The sequence below is a fragment of the Anabrus simplex genome, chromosome 5 (genome assembly GCF_040414725.1).
Source record: "Anabrus simplex isolate iqAnaSimp1 chromosome 5, ASM4041472v1, whole genome shotgun sequence".
In the NCBI taxonomy this organism is placed as follows: Eukaryota; Metazoa; Arthropoda; class Insecta; order Orthoptera; family Tettigoniidae; genus Anabrus; species Anabrus simplex.
Genome location: NC_090269.1, coordinates 257,564,930 through 257,584,584, shown reverse-complemented (window position 1 = coordinate 257,584,584; position 19,655 = coordinate 257,564,930). Strand labels below are relative to the sequence as shown.

Here is a 19,655-nt window from a genome sequence, read left to right as displayed (position 1 = left end):
ACAATGATCCCCAAAAGGAACTTTCACCCCATCAACACAGTAATTAAAACAGAGGACTTTTCCTATTTGTGAAACTCACAACCTGACTTTTAACCCCATTTTTCATCGTACCCTTGCTTACAGTCCATCTCACAACATTATCCTTGTAACCAACAATCTTTACATACTGCTGACTGAATACTTGTGCCAACATTATCAAGGTCATTTTGTAGCAGGCTAGGCTTTATCTGACCCTCTAATAATTAAGAGGGGAATTCCTCAAGGCAGTATTATTGGACCTTTATGTTTTCTTATATATACATAAATGATAGGAGTAAAGAAGTGGAATCAGAGATAAGATGTTGTTATTCTGTATAGAGTAATAAGTAATAAATAAGTTATAAGATTGTGACCAATCCAGATGGCTTCCTGTGACAGAGGAAGAGTGGTTCATGGTTCCAAGAAGGTCTGGAGATGCTACCACACTGATGGGAATACACTTTAAATATTGAGTTTTTATTATAGCTGTTTAATGTCTTTTATCTCGTTAGTTTCTTTATGTGTTACTGTTTTATATATATATATGTATGTATTTTTTTTTCCTTGTACTTCAAGCTGATAGTGAACTTAAGAACGTTGAAACATGTCCTTAATAATGTTTTCAACAGGCCATTTATTAAATGGTAACAACTTTGAATTGAACAGGTGGACAGTATACTTGTAAATTTGTTTTAAGAATTTATATATATCAAAACTGATCTTCATTCAATGATGTTTATACAATTAGCCTGTAGAAATTGAAACTAAACTTGTTAAATGAATTTAGTTAATACTGCTTTTCAGCCTTTCCAGATGTCATACCCTTCATATGCTGTACATGTTTCCTCAAAGTTAACCTTCCTTATTTAAAGCACTTTCCTACAAAATGAATTGAATTTTGCAAGGTAACTGTAATAATATTTTCATAAGGAAAAACGTGTCAGATTTGGTGGGAGTAAATAAAAGTGGCTGCTTGGTTGATTCCTATTGGATATTAGGTAATGGAGATGCCACTGCTACCACATGATCACTTCATAGTTCCAGTGTTGTTATTTATTATAAGAATTTATTTATATTAATAAATTTGTAATTACTGTCTCTGTAGAAGAATATTCTGTCAGTTTGTCATGATTGGATATTTTTATTCTTACTGTTAATTAATACTAGTTATATTTTCTGTTATCGAGAATATCTTTAGTTGTTAAAAATAGTGTGACTATGGTTACTCGTATGGTGGGGAGGGGAGATCTTTTTCTGACCTTGGTGCCATAATAAAATCTGTCAAAAAAGAATGAATGGATAAAATGCATTGTGGGGAAAGGTTTGAAACACTTGTATTGTTGCTTGCCTTAGTGTTCAAACATTCCTCCTTTTGTAGCAGTTGGACTTACCATTGCTCTCATATCCAACTATTTAGTATTGTCTACAGTGAGAAATGTAACTTCTGTATTAAATGATTAGCTCAGTATGAAGACATTTTTATCCTTTCTACATCATATATACTGTAATTGACTGATTTAAACGAAAGAAATAAGTTATAAAGTTCTGTCAGGTTATACTAGTATGCAATTAATTTGTTCGAGACTGTTTTGAGCTGGCCATGTTCTGTAAACATGGAAGGCCGATTGCGGAAATGATGACTAGTTTTAAGTTTTAGACAACATCTACCTAAACGTCTAAGTCGAGCACGATCTTCTATTGCATAAACAATGTTTAGCTAGACGTCGTTTAAAGTTTCAATATTGGTTCAAAACTGGAAATAGAAGTATCTTCCATGCAATTCTTTCCTTGTCGCAACCAATTAAATTCGTTGGTGCATGCACCAAACGTTAGTCAGTTGTTGTCTTCCTACACATTACTCAAATATGGCTAAGCATGAGCATGACTTGCCTTCAGATATGAACATCGCTTTCGTTGGAAATAAAATCTCATAATATTATCATCGCTGAAACGACACGCCACCGTACGAGGAAGTGTGGCTTTGATTATAGAGTTGTTACGGTGAGTGTAATCTAAATAGCTTCTGCGAAGGGAAGATGAAACTATAATTAATCAATCAGTCATACTGATCTGCATTTAGGGCAGTCGCCCAGGTGGCAGATTCCCTATCTGTTGTTTTCCTAGCCTTTTCCTAAATGATTTCAAAGAAATTGGAAATTTATTGAACATCTCCCTTGGTAAATTATTCCAATCCCTAACTCCCCTTCCTGTATGTTGTATGTTGGGTATTCAGCCCGAAGGCTGGTTTGATCTTCTGCAGCTCAGCCAACAGCTGTCATAAATAGCCTAGGCGTCACTAAATAGGCGTACTAGGGAAATGAGGATTGAGGTTGTTTCCCTTTGCTTTCCTCACCGAGCCAGCCGTTGCTATTACATATCAGTCTGCCAAGCCCACTGAAATGCATGCACCAACCGACCCTATGAGCGATATTTTCACACCATTCATAACAGGGACTGGCTGCATAAGGAATGGTATGACTAGCATCACTCATACCTCAGTCACTTTCATATTGTCAAAGCCAAGGATGAGACTGAGACAGGTCAATGAAAGTAACAGATTTGATATAGCCCATACCAGAAGACATAGTGCACTGTAAACACTACATCTCGCCAGCAAAGGCATCTATAAATGAATATTTGCCTCAGTTTGTCCTCTTGAATTCCAACTTTATCTTCATATTGTGATCTTTCCTACTTTTATAAACGCCATTCAAACTTATTCGTCTACTAATGTCATTCCAAGCCATCTCTCCGCTGACAGCTCGGAACATACCACGTAGTTCAACAACAATAAAGGTGTTTTAATTTAATCCACCTATTCAATACTTTTATTTCCACTTATAGTGGTTACATAAATAGACTCGTAGTTAAATGGGACATGTTTCGCCCTCAATTAAGGGCATCTTCAGTCTAAAAACAATCAAGAGTACAACTAATATTAAATTGATTGTTTTTAGGCTGAAGATGCCCTTAATTGAGGGCGAAACATGTCCCATTTAACTGTGAGTCTATTTATGTAACCACTATTAGTGGAAATAAAAGTATTGAATAGGTGGATTAAATTAAAACACCTTTATTGTTGTTGAACTGTAAATTTTCAATACGGACCAAAAATGAGATTTATAACATGTAACATACCACGTAGTCGAGCAGCTCTCCTTTCTTTCAATTCTTCCCAGCCCAAACTTTGCAACATTTTTGTAACGCTACTCTTTTGTCGGAAATCACCCAGAACAAATCGAGCTGCTTTTCTGTGGATTTTTTCCAGTTCTTGAATCAGGTAATCGTGGTGAGGGTCCCATACACTGGAACCATACTCTAGTTTGGGTCTTACCAGTGACTTATATGCCCTCTCCTTTACATCCTTACTACAACCCCTAAACATCCTCATAACCATGTGCAGAGATCTGTACCCTTTATTTACAATCCCATTTATGTGGTTACCCCAATGAAGATCTTTCCTTATAGTAACACCTAGATACCTACAATGATCACAAAAGGAACTTTCACCCCATCAACACAGTAATTAAAGCTGAGAGGTCTTTTCCTATTTGTGAAACTCACAACCTGACTTTTAACCCCGTTTATCAACATACCATTGCCTGCTGTCCATCTCACAACATTTTCGAGGTCACGTTGCAGTTGCTCACAATCTTGTAACTTATTTATTACTCTATAGAGAATAACATCATCCGCAAAAAGCCTTACCTCTGATTCCACTCCTTTACTCCTATCATTTATATGTATAAGAAAACATAAAGGTCCGATAATACTGCCCTGAGGAATTCCCCTCTTAATTATTACAGGGTCAGATAAAGCTTCACCTACTCTAATTCTCTGAGATCTATTTCTAGAAATATAGCAACCCATTCAGTCACTCTTTTGTCTAGTCCAATTGCACTCATTTTTGCCAGTAGTCTCCCATGATCCACCCTATCAAATGCTTTAGACATGTGAATCGCGATACAGTCCATCTGACCTCCAGAATCCAAGATATCTGCTATATCTTGCTGGAATCGTACAAGTTGGGCTTCAGTGGAATAACCTTTCCTAAAACCAAACTACCTTCTATTGAACCAGTTATTAGTTTCACAAATATGTCTAATATAATCGGAAAGAATGCCTTCCCAAAGCTTACATACAATGCGTGTCAAACTTACTGGCCTGTAATTTTCAGCTTTATGTCTATCACCCTTTCCTTTATATACAGGGGCTACTATAGAAACTCTCCATTCATCTGGTATAATACAGTACTGTGTAACCGGATGAGTTGTACGGGCCATAGAGATGTAACTTGCATTCTAGATATCATAGGTTCAAAACTCACTATCAGCAGCCTTGAAGATTGTTTTCTGTAGTTTCCCCATATTTACATCAGGCAAATACTGAGGCTGTTATGGTCACAGCTCATCTTTTTCTGTAGTTTCCCCATATTTACATCAGGCAAATACTGAGGCTGTTATGGTCACAGCTCATCCTTCCCAGTCCTTGCTTTTTACTATCCCATAGTTGCCGAAAACTTACCTGAATTACCACACACAAACTACTTTTTAATGTGTCCTTGCTTGGCAGTGAATCCTTCCCGGTTGACATATGTGACAGCCCTCTGACGATTGGGACGAGTTATTCTGATATGGATGTTGTCGAATTGACCTATAATTCCAGGGAAATTAATCCAAATATAATAAAATATATCAGTTGACAAGAATTGTAATCAAGTCGACAGTTACTGGACTGTCCCTTGTATCGTATGTTTCATGGTACATAACATGGTACTCCTAAATTTGAGGTTAAACAGTGTTCTTGGCCGTGTTTAAACATGGCCGGTTGAACATCGGTTTTAGGCAGTGTCTAAGTGATAAATAACATCTTTACAATGTGACAGCCATACTTAGACAGTATTTTACCGTAAACATCGTCTAAATACCATTTCAGCAATCGGCCCTCAGTGATCATTCTGGAAACATTTTAGGATATTCAGCATGCCTGCCTGCCTTCCTTCCAATGTGGTGAATGTTTGTTGTATCTGAACAGTATTTGTGTACAATAGCATATGTGTATTTATTGAATACAATAGCAAAATCCACTTGCACTATTTATACAGTTTTGTATATGACTCTCAATGAAGTAGGCCCACCTCACAATATAGTCTTCTTTCAGCTGCAAACACTTATTCCATCAGTGTGGTAGCCTCTCCAGACCTTCTTGGAACCATGAACCACTTGTCTGTCACAGGAAGCCATCTGGATTCTGGTTATGGTGTTTCAGGAGATCATTACATCCACAGATGCTTGTCGTTGCACTTCCATGGGGCATCTGATAACTCACTTGGAGGACACCAACTAGAGATGCGAAGCCACCTCCATCTCTGTGAACATGGGGCACTCATTGTCAAGTATGATCTGCTCCACTGTCATAATGTCGATTAACACCATCACCATCAATGTCTGTTCGGAACTGGGCAGTTCTTCTTGTACATGGTTTCCCTTGATGATGCATGCTTTACACACAGTGCTACCACTTCCTGGGAATCACTGATGCAACTTTCTCTTTCCGTAGAATTACAGTCGTCCAGCAATAACCTTCATGATTGCTCTCAATGTTGTCTGCTGGCTTACTGGCAGTGATGAGAAAATGTGCTGTGTTGAACGAGGGATTGCATTCCTCTGGTCATTGCTGTGATATGTTGTGACTAGCTACTTGTGATATGCTAAGATTAAAAGTTATTGACCACAGGAGATTCCTGGACATACAATGAATTTTGGGAAGCATAATACTACTTCCTCTTGGTGGTTCAAAGAAACAGTATATTTTGTTTGTTTGCTCGCAGGTATTCCAACGCCATGGTCTTGTTCCTGTTAATCCAATAGATGAGAAGTTCAATCCAAACCTGCATGAAGCTCTATTTCAACAGGTAAGCTTTTGACCTCTTGGCTGTCGTTATGCTGTTCTGATATCTGCTAAACAGGGAGCAGAACTTTTTTTTTTTTTGACATGCCAGCGGACTATGTACACATATAGTAAATTAGTTAGGTTCATATTTGTTCCCTCAGCATTGAGTGTTTAACTTTGTAAGTAATCAGTAGACTATACTACAATATGCAGCAAAATAACTCTAAATTATTGCTCATCATCTGCCCATGTTTCCCTAGCAACGAAGTGTTTATTTATTGTATATAATATTCAGTATGTGTTAACCTGCTCAACAACGATTGAAATCGAGAAGTTTTCTTCATTCTACTGAGTGCCTTTCGGAGTCACTTCAATCATCAAGACTAACTTCCTGGAGATCCAGAAACCTTCATCTCATTGGATAGATGGATCCTTCTGAAACTCTTCCAGCCGGTTATGAAGATTCATGGTCTACATGGAAGAGTCTGAACAGGCTACGGTCTGGGGTCGGTCGATCTAAGAACAATATGAAGAAGTGGGGTCTATCTGAAGAGTCAACCCTCTGTGCCTGTGGAGAAGAACAAACCATGGCGCACCTCCTTAGTTGCAACTCCTGCCCTCTCGTTTTCACCATGCAAGATTTAGTGAAGGCCACACCAAATGGTCGAGATCTTGCCAAATTCTGGTCCGATATGGTATAATTGTTATTTTGAATGTACCTCTAGTATGGTTTTTTTTACCAGTTAGCCTATTTAATTATTTCTCTTTTAACTAACAATTTATATGATGTATTGCTTCTGATACGAATGAATAAATAAATAAATATATGTTGATTTGTGCAGTTATGGTTGTCACTACAGAAGAGAAGGCGGTTTATCTTGGAACATTATTTTTCGGTCATATAGAGTTGGGGATCAGAATGGGCAGAGTTTGTTTCACGTTAAAGAACAGTACAAGGGGTTATTTAATATGGGGGCCTCAAATAACAGAACAGTGTTAGCTGTCATTGACAAGTTATGTCATACGGGATTAGCCTCAGCATCAATGAAAGGGAACAACAGAGCGCCCAAGAACAGTCTCCACAAATGAGAATCGTGAATGATTCTCCAATAGGTGCTGCGGTCCCCAAAACATTGTCTATGATGAACATCACTGAAACTCAGTTTGAGCGATAGATCTGTTTGGCTTTTGTTTAAAGATCTTACTTACAAAGTGAAACACTTAATGTTGTGGGAACTAGTTTGAACCATACAACATTACTGTATGTGTCCATAGTGTGCTGACGTGTCCAAAAAAAAGTTTTCTGCTCCTTGTTTAACTGAAATCAGGTCAGCATAATGACTGACAAAGAGCTGGGTAGATTTGTATGCCACACTGAAGTTGCTCAGCATCTACCAGAAAGGGATGAGAGAGTCCTGTTACTGTATTGCAGCTAAGTGTTGTCCATCTCACGTGAGGATGCAGATTTTTTAAAAAATAATAATAATAATCCTATGGCCTCAGCTGCCGTGTGCAGACATTTTAATTTGATGCCATCTGGCTGTCTGCTGGTCAATTTCAATGTTTTGTTTTACTCTAGGCCTACTAGATGGCAGACCGAGTAAACCGAAACTCTCTTGGGCATCTGTGGCTGAGATTTAATTAATTTTGTCGGGTAAACACTAAATGTTTCACCAGAGATCTTTTACATGCCGACATTGTACGATATGGACTGTCGAATGGACATTTTTTCCGCCCTTCAAAAATCCAACTACCTCTGCTTCTGTAACATACGGTTTTCAGATGAAAGCCATAATTACCATGGTGGCTACATCAACAAACAACTCGTTTTCTAGGGTTCAAATGGCCTGATGTTGTTATACGAAGGCAGATCAAATATAAACGGGAATTTGAATGTACTGCTGCTATTAGTAACAATTCTGAGGCGGGACTTTGCCAGGATGTTGGTGGGGGTGTCTGGGAAAGGGGTTTGCATGCACGAATGACAGTCTAGAGCTGGGCTGCTTCAGTACACCATGAGTGTGCAAGAGGCGCACTAATCTGTTGCGCAATGCATCATTATCAAATTTCTCACAAAAGAGGGCACCAGACCTTCCGAACTTTTGAGATGCTCCACTGCGCACGGTTTGGGAAAGAAACACTTTCACAGACTCGAGTGTATGTGTGGGCTAAAAAATGTGTGGCAGGAAGAGAAGCTGTGGAAAATGAACCCCATGAAAGGAGACCGCAGACAAGCATCACTGCAGACAACATTGTTACCATTTGTGACATTATTGGTAAAGATCGGCGAATAAAAATTTTGCAAATTGTTTTAGCCATATGATTAAGTTACGGAAGTGTTCAAACCATCATCCAAGATGAATTCCATTTCAGAAAATTGTCTGCCAGGGGAGTTTCTCGTCTCCTCAACCAGGAACAAAAAACTTTACGCCAGGAAGTTTGTCAGAGACTCCTTCAAGGAGGAAGGAGAGGATTTCTTGCATCGTGTTGTGACTTGTGATGAAACTTGGCTGCATCTTTACACCTAAGAGTCAAAAGCAAGCAAGCATGGAGGGGCAACTCGGAGATGAAGCAGGTCCGGTTAAGACTAAAACTCGCCCATCTGCTGGAAAGGTGCTTGCAACCGTTTCCTGGGACTTGCAGGCGTTTTGCTGGTGGATTTTCTTCGCAAACAAAGGACAATTAATGCAGCCTATTACCGGCGCCTTTTGGATGAAGCAAAAGCTGCGTATCGCAACAAGCGACGCCGGCAACCGATCCAAAACTTCATTCTTCTCCATAACAATGCAAGGCCACATGCTGCCGCTTTAACGCGGGAAAGATTGGAGGAAATTCACTGGACACCTCTGGAACACCTTCTGTACAGTCCAGAGTTATCCCCCTGCGAGTACCATTTGTTTGGACCACTGAGACAAGACCTAGGAGGACAGCAGTTTGATGGTGATGCTAGTATAAGAGAGTTCATGCACAACTAGCTCCACACACGTTCCTCTTCTTTTTCTCAGGACGACATCAAAAACTTGCCAATCCGATGGAAAAAATGTGTATCGAAGGCAGGACACTGTAGAAAAGTGATCTGTAATTTTTAAATAAATTTGAAAAAATAATTCTTGTTTATATTTGATCTGCCCTCGTACACAAACCAGTACACAAGGTGTGGGTTATGGTTTGATGTGCCGTGTCCTGTCATGGAATATTGTCCCTTATTTCATTGACGATGCACAGAATCCATAAACAGTGAACCAGGTAGTCTATCCAGACCTCATTACTATCCATTTGTGCAGGATCTGTGCCAATTATGTCGTGCCAGAAATGTGCTCCTCCAGCAATGACAGATAGATGCAGCAAAATGGAGCTACAGCCCACACCACAAGGGAGATGCTTACACTTCCACAATAGCACTTTTGAGATCACTTAATTCCTTGTGGAACTCCATTCTCGTACCTTTCCTGTTCCCCATACATATTGGTCATTTTGAAGGAATCAGTATTCAAGACAGAAGAACCCACCTACTAATACAGTATTCTCAAATTATGCAAGAAGATAACAATTTCTTGTGTCCACACAGTAACCTTTGTTCGACATGTTCAATGATCTTCAGAAACATTATGAACAATGTATAGCACGTGATGGCATGCATTTTGAACACATACTGTACCAATACATTTGAATGCCGGGCTGAGTGGCTCAGATGGTTAAGGCGCTGGCCTTCTAACCCCAACTTGGCAGGTTCGATCCTGGCTCAGTCCGGTGGTATTTGAAGGTGCTCAAATACGACAGCCTCGTGTCGGTAGATTTACTGGCACGTAAAAGAACTCCTGCGGGACTAAATTCCGGCATCTCGGCGTCTCCAAAGACCGTAAAAGTAGTTAGTGGGACGTAAAGCAAATAACAGTAGTAGTATTATTATTATTATTATTATTATTATTATTATTATTATTATTATTATTATTATACATTTGAATAATTTTTCAGTGTCATTTGTTTTGCTGTATAAGGTCATGAACTTGGTGGGCAATACTGCTGTTGATGTCAAGGATCGGAAGCGACGGAAAGCGAAGTGCAGAAAAGTAGACCCTGCAACTGCACAGGTTAAACGCTAGGAAATAGAAGATGATACTGTACTTACCTCTACATTTTTTCTACACACTTTCACACGCTACCTTTTCTATACACTTATACATTTGAAGACTTGGTAACACTGTTTAAACTGTCCTAAACTCTGTTCAGTTGCAATAAGTACAAACTGTTTTATGTAAGTTGTTGAAGCTATTACTTGTGGTGTTTCATGCTGCCTATAAGAAATTCAGCAGTGGCTGCCACTGTTATCACTTCTTTCTGGTCTATTTTTATGTGCATTTAAGCTGCAGAAGTTTTTATAAGCTTTTATAAGTCTCATATTTGTTACCTTGATTTATTTGTTTGAAATAGGAATCCAAATGGTGCCTAACACCATTCACTTATAGGAAATCATGTTACTGTATTCTTTCCAGTACAGTTTTGTTCCTTCAGTTTTATTTAATTTTGGAAATTCAATACAGTTTTTCTATGTTTCGATTTTCTTCTGGGATTGCTGTCGTTTTGCTAACAGTTATTCAGTGCTGCTGCTTTGATATCATTAGAAAGCTCTCTCGGAATCCAAGATAACTGTACCTCAACATTTGTCCAATGACCCTTAGGGACAAAGTTCTGCGGAATTGAAAATGTTAGAAATTTTTACACTTTCTTCACATCGATCTCTGAATGTAAATTCCGACACGAGTGTTTGTGACTGAATAGAAAATATTATGCCCAATACGATTGTAGGGCATCCCTCCTTTCACAGTCTCTTTCCAGGTATACAAGCACCTGGTTTTCTTCATCTTCTTTAACTGATGCTCTGATCTTCTTCACAGACATTTGGAAACCATCTGGTAAAAATTTGCTTTTAACATCATCACATTTCAAGGAACAAATTATGCTCAAAATCAACACTATTCCTCTTTCTGAAAAAGTTACTTTGGTAGCATCTTGACTATTTTCGAACACAACATACATACCAGACTCCCACTCTGTCAGTAACGTGAACAATTCCAGAGTAAGTAACAGAAAAGTGATAGCAATATGGCGTATAGCGCTCGCTCTCTCAGCACCGTATGTAGCAATACAGTACTCTGGTGACAGTCGATTCATCGCTTTGTTAACTCTTTAGTTATCAAATTAAAATTTTGTATAAAATTAACACATGGACCCAAGTTTTCAATTTTTATATATATATATATATATATAGACACACTGATTGGAGGGCTTGCTACAATGCTTAGTATGACTTCATCCGCTTTCTCACTAGAGAAAACTTTCTTTATAAAATTGATAACACCTTTTTAATTAATGCAGATAAAAGTCTATTGTTTCAGAAGCTTATTAAGAACACGTTTGGGGCTATGTTATATTAAAATGTGGTTACAATTGGATTGTAAGGTTTTATTGAACATGTTTCTAAAGTGGAGGTTTGTCTGTAGAAGATTGAAAAACAGGTTCTTTTTCCAATCCCATGAAAACATCTGAAGTGTTAAATATTCAAAAATATAATCTAAACCATGTAAACATACATAAAAGGAGATAAATGTAGGTGTGTTTTAAGTTCAGATGAACCCTCACATACAATATTTATAGCAATTTAAACCAAAGTGTACATAATTTTGAATCCAACTGTAGTGTTCATTGGCTATAGCTTCAGCTTTTAGCTGGCACATTTTATTTGTAACTGTGTATCCATATTGCCTCTTTTCATTCACATTATCGCACAGCCTATTTTTTAATCTGGAAGCTTCGCTTTCTATCCACAAAACAAAATGCCCCTTGATTACTATTTGTTTTTGAAGTTGAGTTTTACTTTATCATTGGGTGAGATACCACTATCATTGACGTCGTATTTCTTTAGTCATGAACAAGTGATGATAAAATATAGTTGTACTTTCAGCCATTCATAAGTGATTCACTCCTAATTCTAAGTATCTGATGCCATCTCATCACTGAAGTATGAGTTCAGGGTATTACAAGGGCAATAAAAACCTTATCCCGAATAATGTGTGCACCTGCATTTTTCAGTTTCAACTATTGAAAAACATATATACTAAGTGTCCGCATGTATAGTGTATATATCTCCATATCTCCAGTATCGCTTGTGTACGGTAGTTTCATGTAGATAATGTTCTACCACCCATTCAACCTTTTCTTAAATGACATATGGTAATCATTTGTCCCAAATTGTCACACAGGTGTGCTAATATAGCATGCATTAGCTTTGCTATTTCCCTCGAGCTTCAGCTTGCTTTTATTCATAAAAATACAAGCATGGAGATTAATATTTTAAGTAAGCATTATTTGTTCGTACTGGCCATTTCAATACAGAAAACCACAAAGTTCTTAGAATGCTGAAAAATATTCCAATGCTTAATCAAAAGGAATACAGTGAAATCTCGTTAGTGCGTTCCTCATTAACATGTTTTCCCGCTTAGCCTGTTGTAAATTCGAAGTCCTGATACTCATTGTATTAAATCTATTTTAAAAAATACCTCACTTATCACGTCACAAATTTTCTCTGTTGCCGCTCAGTACGATCACATTTTACCTAGACCTGAAAATGTTACTGTATTTGTCGTCCTTACTGAAAGAAATGTGATTTCCAACTAGGATAAGCGCCGTCGCCACAGTTGTGTGATTATGGGAAAAGGCCTTCCTGAACATCAAAGAATAAGTTGCACTTTAGGAGAGCAAGCCGTTAGCCTCAGGATTGTTTAGTTTTGCTTGCTGGTTAGCAGCAAGATTGCTGAATAGCACAGTGTTTTGCATTCACTTCAGAAGGTAGAAATGTATTTTGTGTTAAGTGAAGTGTAGCTAATATTTGTTGCGTGATACTGTAGCTTATATCTAGATTAGGAACATATTTGCGTGAAATTGACTAGTGTGTTGCATCTTTATCTTGTGAAAGCCTAGTTATGGTTATGGAAAATCTTGTAAAATTCTTTAATAATGAAAACAATTAAAATCTGTCACAAAGTGGACTAGCAGAAGCGTGCAGAGGTCGTGAATATTGTAACTCGCACCTTCAAGTTTCGAATCAGTCACTCAAGTTGGTCGAAGTTATGTTCGAGTGTAACCTCCAATTCATCGTCTAAGAGTGTGACTGGAAAATAATGTTTAATAACCCACTGCTCTGAAATAAAATGCTCCTACTAACATTTGTTTTCGAAAGAGTGCAATCTGTGATAATAGTTCAATATTTTTGTTGGCCCCTGTGCACATGTTTTTATAGCTGTTGTCTGGTATTTTTCATACCTTTCAACCACGAAAAATGTTTTTATATTTGTTCTCCTGTGTTTTTCACACCTTTTAATTCTTTCCTCTCATCTTTAGAAATGGTCGATAGGCCTATAGTTTTCACTGTACCCGCAGATGCACAACGTAAAATGCCCTCATATCGGAAAAAATCATATCTAGTGTTTCTATATCCCTGTCAGTTTTAGTTTGTGTATTCATTAGTATGTTTCCTCGCTTAATACGTTCTTTTTCCTTGACTCCTGCAGAAACATCTTAACAAGGTTTCACTGATCTATACCTGCCCCCCCCCGTATTATGGCAGATGATCAGGGTCCTTAAAACTAAAATCTTTACTCAGAGAGGTAGTGTGTTTTAATATTCACTAAATTTATGAAACTACTATTTATAATGAATTATTTACAAGTTCACTCACATTTGAGTTTTCCATTCAACAGGAGGTTTTACTAACACACACACACGTGCGCATATAATAAATTATTTACAAGTTCACTCACATTTGAGTTTTCCATTCAACAGGAGGTTTTACTAACACACACACATGCGCACACTCAAAGACACAGCCTGGTGTGCATTGAACTCTTGTTTTCCAATACAGCCTACACAGCACAGTGGCATTCCAGAACATTTCACTTCATAAATGACAAACGTTGTTGAATTCTGCGTAACTGACGGATTTGTGACAGTCTATTTACATTCATTCATAGTTGATGCACTCGAGACTGACTGGTGTACTCTTTATGTAGGCCTACAGAAAATTCTTGTAGTTTCCACTTCCAGGTCATTCAGGGTGCCTGCTCCATTGTTATTAGACTTCCAGTTTCTTCTAGGAGCTTCCTCATCACAGACCTCAACAATTTACCAGCGCTGTTGTTTTGCATGCCCTTGGCCCCGTCCACATTATCACCGCTATGCCGGAATTATTGCTGGTCGCCCCACATCGGCCTTCATTGTTACAATATGTAGCTTCACCTAGCTGAAAACTTCTTGAAACAGCTTCAGATAAGTTGAAAGGGATTTATATATCTGTTTGAAAAATGCATAATCTCCTGGTTGAAATATAATAAAAGGTCTTGAAGTGGGCAGCAGACGTAGGCATAATTGCATAATAAAATTTTCTGATAAACTGAACATGTGTGAAAATGGAAATGTTTCAAGTTGCCTTAATGTACTTCATAAATCTAAATCATCTTACTACTAACAAGAATGCTGAAATTGCTGGGTGATAGTAGGTTCAAACCCCACTGTCGGCAGCCCTGAAAATGGTTTTCCGTGGTTTCCCATTTTCACGCCAGGCAAATGCTGGGGCTGTACCTTAATTAAGGCCACGACCGCTTCCTTCCCACTCCTAGCCCTTCCCTGTCCCATCGTCGCCATAAGACCTATCTGTGTCGGTGCGACGTGAAGCAACTAGCAAAAAAAAAAAGAAATTGATTGTTGCATTTTTTAAAATAATTTTCCCCCCCTTTCTGAGGTTTCTTTCCAGCCAACTTCTGTAATCTAGTTGATTAGAAGCCATGCTTTTCTGTGTTGATGTCTTTAATTTCAGCTTATGTCTTAACTTTTTTTAGTAGTACTGTATTATAGATGAACAACCAACTGTTTTTTTTTTTTTTTTTTTTTTTTTACATTTCTCAGATGGGTGAGAGATTTCACCACAAAGAGTCATGAGTTCTGCTATGCCATGATAAAGTAGAGAAGATGCATCAAAATAAGCTTTTCTAAACACAAGCTTGTCGATTTGTACATGAAATCTGAACCGCAGAGATGTGATTTCATTTTAAAATTCTGCATGCTATGTCTAAGATTTGAATTGTGAACTTAGGATCATCAATTGGAAAAACTGCTTCTGATCCATTGAAGCAGCTCTGTAGAACTGTTTTAATGTTTCGCGCTTATATGTACTACCCTCACTGTTGTATGTTTGGAATTATGTTAAATAATTCTGTGTTCTGTATGGTAAATTAGACTAAAGAAATGTAACTTCATCTCTGTCAATTAAAATTATTTTAATTTTGGAGAGCCTTAAGCTGGAACATCTGTAAACCTATCATGACCTAACAATTTCTTTGGTTACTTGAGATATACATCCCTTTCATGTTCAAAATCTTAAATATCAATGAACCAGCAGCTTTGCCCAGTGTAAAACTTCAGCATTTTTCTAAATTTTATATTCATACCCAAGAGTTTTAAGTTTTTCTTCTGTTCTAGATAGTTGATTAATTTCACTTTCATATACAGCGTGTATCAGAACTATACCAACAAAACCAAAACAAAAAAGAAACAAATATGCTCTTTATGTTATGTTACAAACAATGGTGCGATTGGATTGGCAGAGAAATTTTTTCTTTTCAAGAAAATGACACTGTTCATTCCGGGCGCGTGATTCAAATTGACGAATTTGCCATATTTGCTATGCCAGAGCACAAGCCACTGCTGTCCTTGTCTCTTACAGGCAATATCCACAGTTCGTAGCCGTAACTGCACACACACAGTACAAGGACACACTGTAACTAAGAGACCCTTGTCAGTCAAGGAATGCACCAGATCGTTTCTCCTCTCGTCTGTTGGTCGCAGTAACGTTCTTTATTATTTAACCTTCTCGAAAGTGCAACGCTGCCACCCTATGATTGTGTATTCCTCCACTTACATCGTAAATGGAATGAAATACTGAACAAAGGAAACAATACGCCCAATGGTTTGATTACAGTACATGTTCAATATGCCTCCCTCCTACTTCGATGCACAGTTCACAACAGTGTAATGGTGACCTTTGGCCTCTGTTCAGGATGTGTGGTGTGTCGCGAATGACCTTTTTCTATGGCGTTCGCATAGCAGTCAATTTTTGCAGAACAAACTGTACACTGCCTACTGGGGCTGGGAAGTGAATGCAAAACAAACGAGAAACTTGTGCATTTCCACCGACCATTACCTCTTTCTCCCACTTCCCACTGCCCCTCCGTTCCTTTCCCTCCTCTGATGCACAGCAACAAGCAGCGGCTGGCTCTCTGGCATAGCAAATACGGCAAGTTCATCAATTTGAATTGTGCGCACAGAACTTACAAACTTTTTTGAAAAGAAAAATTTTCTCTGCCAATCCGATCGTACCATCAGTCTCAACATAACATGAAGAGCATCCCTGATTTTTTTTTTTTGTTGGTATATTTCTGATACACCCAGTATATATTACATAGGAAAATTTCTGTTGAAATAATTCAATTTGGTAATATGCAGGAAAGTTCATTCTTAATTCATTGTTATGTTGTTTTTCCAGGAAGTTGAAGGGAAAGAACCTGGCACTGTGGTGGTTGTATCAAAAGTTGGTTATAAACTTCATGAACGTGTTATACGTCCAGCATTGGTTGGTGTGGCTAAGGGATCATAGAGACCTCTCCAACAAATGCGTAATGTAAATGTTAACATTTACAAGACCAGAACGTACTTGTTGAAATCCCATTTCTTGGGACTAGCCATTTACTGATTATACTCTAAGTAGGAAATAAATGTATGCTATGTTTGAAAATGAGAATAAATAAATATGTTAATTGGTTACCTCTGTGGCATTATTAGTAAGAAGGAAAATATAAATTAAGTTCTTCATTCCATTTGCAGCTACAATTTAAAAATTGTATGTTGTGCATGTATGTATTGTATGTTTTGGTAGACTTTTTTATTTTCCATATTCTCCGGGTGATGAAAAGTACATTGAATTATAAGACTGCACTGTATTTCTAAGCAAAATAAATAACTGTCTTGTTAAGGACAGGCTGCTAAAATATTATATTGTAGTGATTTTAATTCAGTATAATCATTATAATAATAAATGTAATAAATTGTTGTCAGGAACTTACCCTTAATTTTTAAGAATATTATTTTAAAGTTTAGTTTAATTTAGGAGTATAATCCTAAAGTGTTATTTAAATTCACATACAGGATCTACAAATACTAAATTATCTTACATTCTTCCCAGTAATAATCATTGTCACATTCCAGGCCAGATTTATTACTCTTACTATCTACATTTATAGAGATCTGAAAAAATGTATTGTGAGCATTCATATTATTCACTCATAATTGAGGCAGTGAGTGAGAGAGTGGGCTATGCTGAGATTTTGTCAAAATTGAGTTATTGGTACCCTTGTGTAGGGCTTACATTCATCTTTCAGTGTGCAAAATTTCAAAGACTTCTGCAGGCTCCTTCCTTTCTTTTTTAAAGAACATATTTTCTGTTAATTGCTCATCTCACATTTATGCTGCGAGAGAGTGAGCTATGCCAAACAGCTAGAAGCATTCAATATGTGCGCTGTCTGTCGGCTATGCGAGCTGGCCAATCACTGCGCTTATTCTCAAACACGTGTTAGTTGTGTACAAAATGGTGGACGGTGAAGGAGAAGTAATAGTTAGTCGCTGTGAAAAACCTAAAAACGAGTTAGAAATGATGATGATAAGTGCAAAAGGGCTAAAAGGTGTATAGAAATATTGGATCTCAGAGGTAAGCACGGAAGCATAAGTTAAGTGTTGAAGATGAGAAATCAGTAATGAACCATATTAAGAAAAAATCCCTTGTATGTAAGTCACTAAGTAAGAAGTTTAAAAAAATTCATTCGAGTTGTGAAATCAGTTGCAGAGACGTACGCTATACAAAGAAGAAAGAGATGATACTGGCATGAAGAGTGTTAGTTGTGGCACATACAGGACTATATTTAATACGAAATTTAATATCTGCTTCAAATTGCCTCGCACAGATAAATGCAAAGTGTGTTACGAATGGCAAACTAAAGAAGAAGATATCGTACCTCTAGGGATACGGCTACATCAAGTAAGGGCAACTGCAGCATACAATCTTCTCTCTGCATTTCGATCTGAATGCCTCGAAGGAAACTGTGACTACTGCTTGATAAAATGAAATGGCGTATGGCTTTTAGTGCCAGGAGTGTCCGAGGACATGTTCGGCTCATCAGGTGCAGGTCTTTTGATTTGACTCCCGTGGGCGACCTGTGCGTCGTGATGAAGGTGAAATGATGAAAACGACGCATACACCCAGCCCTTGTGCCAGCGAATTTAACCAATGATGGCTAAAATTCCCGACCCCACCGAGAATCTAACCCGGGACCCTGTGGCCGAAGGCCAGCACGCTAACCATTTAGCCACGGAGCCGGACTGTTATAAAGGACTAAATGTTTTATAGCAACCAGGTAATGAAGGCAATTCTTGGGTAGGTACTGTTAGCGAACCTATAGGTAGTAATGCAAGGTTATTTCGTTTGGTTGTTTGCAGGTGGAAAGGGCCTAAGGAGCCGGTTAAATTATGGAATTACACCCTGTAAATAATTTTCCTAAAGAGTTTGAAATGTATCCTTTGAAATGTTAAACAATAAATTATATGTTAATAGGAATGTCCCATTATTAGAGCAAACACAAAACTCTAAATATCTCAGTTCCACCCAACTCTGGCATAGCCCACTCTCTCACTCACTGCCTCAATTCTATCTCACAATTTTCTCTGTGTGAAACTGCTTCAGACACTGTTTTCAGTATTGACTTAATTTGTGCATTCTACAATAGATGGGAGTAAAAGCGTGTGATTACCACAGTGGCTGAGCCTCTGGCTTCCCAGATGGAATTATCACCTGATAAATCATGTGGTATCAGGTCTTCTCCTAAACTACAGTAATATCAAGGTATGACTTTATTGTGAACATTGTGGAGTCTCAATGTGGTGTTGAAGAAGTTCAAAACCTGCCAACTTCCGGCAGCACCTCTCACACTTCCCAGTAATCGTTAATGCAGGTGTGTTGTATACAATTCTCGTGGAAATAAAAAAGTGAAAAGGTCCAACTGTCCAACTGTGGCTTTGTATGTGTGAACTGTTACAAGGAGTTGGATCCTAACACCAAAAAATACCAAGCTGGTATTCCTGAAAAATGTTGAGGTAAAACTTTTATTTACTTTAGAAGCGAACTAATGCCTTAAAATTAGTGTAGCCGGGCTGAGTGGCTCAGACGGTTAAGGCGCTGGCCTTCTAACCCCAACTTGGCAGGTTCGATCCTGGCTCAGTCCGGTGGTATTTGAAGGTGCTCAAATACGACAGCCTCGTGTCGGTAGATTTACTGGCACGTAAAAGAACTCCTGCGGGACTAAATTCCGGCACCTCGGCGTCTCCGAAGACCGTAAAAGTAGTTAGTGGGACGTAAAGCAAATAACATTATTACTATTATTATTATTATTATTATTATTATTATTATTAAAATTAGTGTTATGGTCTCAATCATAAGCTTATAGTGCAATAGTATTTTCAGTCACAGCAACAAATGATTTCAGCCATTTTTAGACCAGGATTTTTAAATATTTTTGTATTATTTGCTTACACATGTTTATATCTTTTTCACAATGTTACTCAAAATTTTTTTGTTTCTTGCATCAATG

General features: G+C 37.9%; 1 protein-coding gene across 3 annotated transcripts in view; it reads left to right on the top strand.

Moving 5' to 3' along the window:
• Roe1 (grpE protein homolog, mitochondrial Roe1) overlaps positions 1-16,782 on the top strand; it is a 129,808-nt gene extending 113,026 nt beyond the window's left edge. For all 3 annotated transcript variants that reach the window (XM_068227609.1, XM_067148491.2, XM_067148490.2), the window contains 2 exons: positions 5,849-5,932; positions 16,505-16,782. In XM_068227609.1, coding sequence (XP_068083710.1) covers positions 5,849-5,932; positions 16,505-16,615 — 195 coding nt within the window. In that variant the 3' untranslated portion in view covers positions 16,616-16,782. The remainder of the gene's footprint in view (positions 1-5,848; positions 5,933-16,504) is intronic.
• The last annotated feature ends 2,873 nt before the right edge of the window (positions 16,783-19,655 follow it).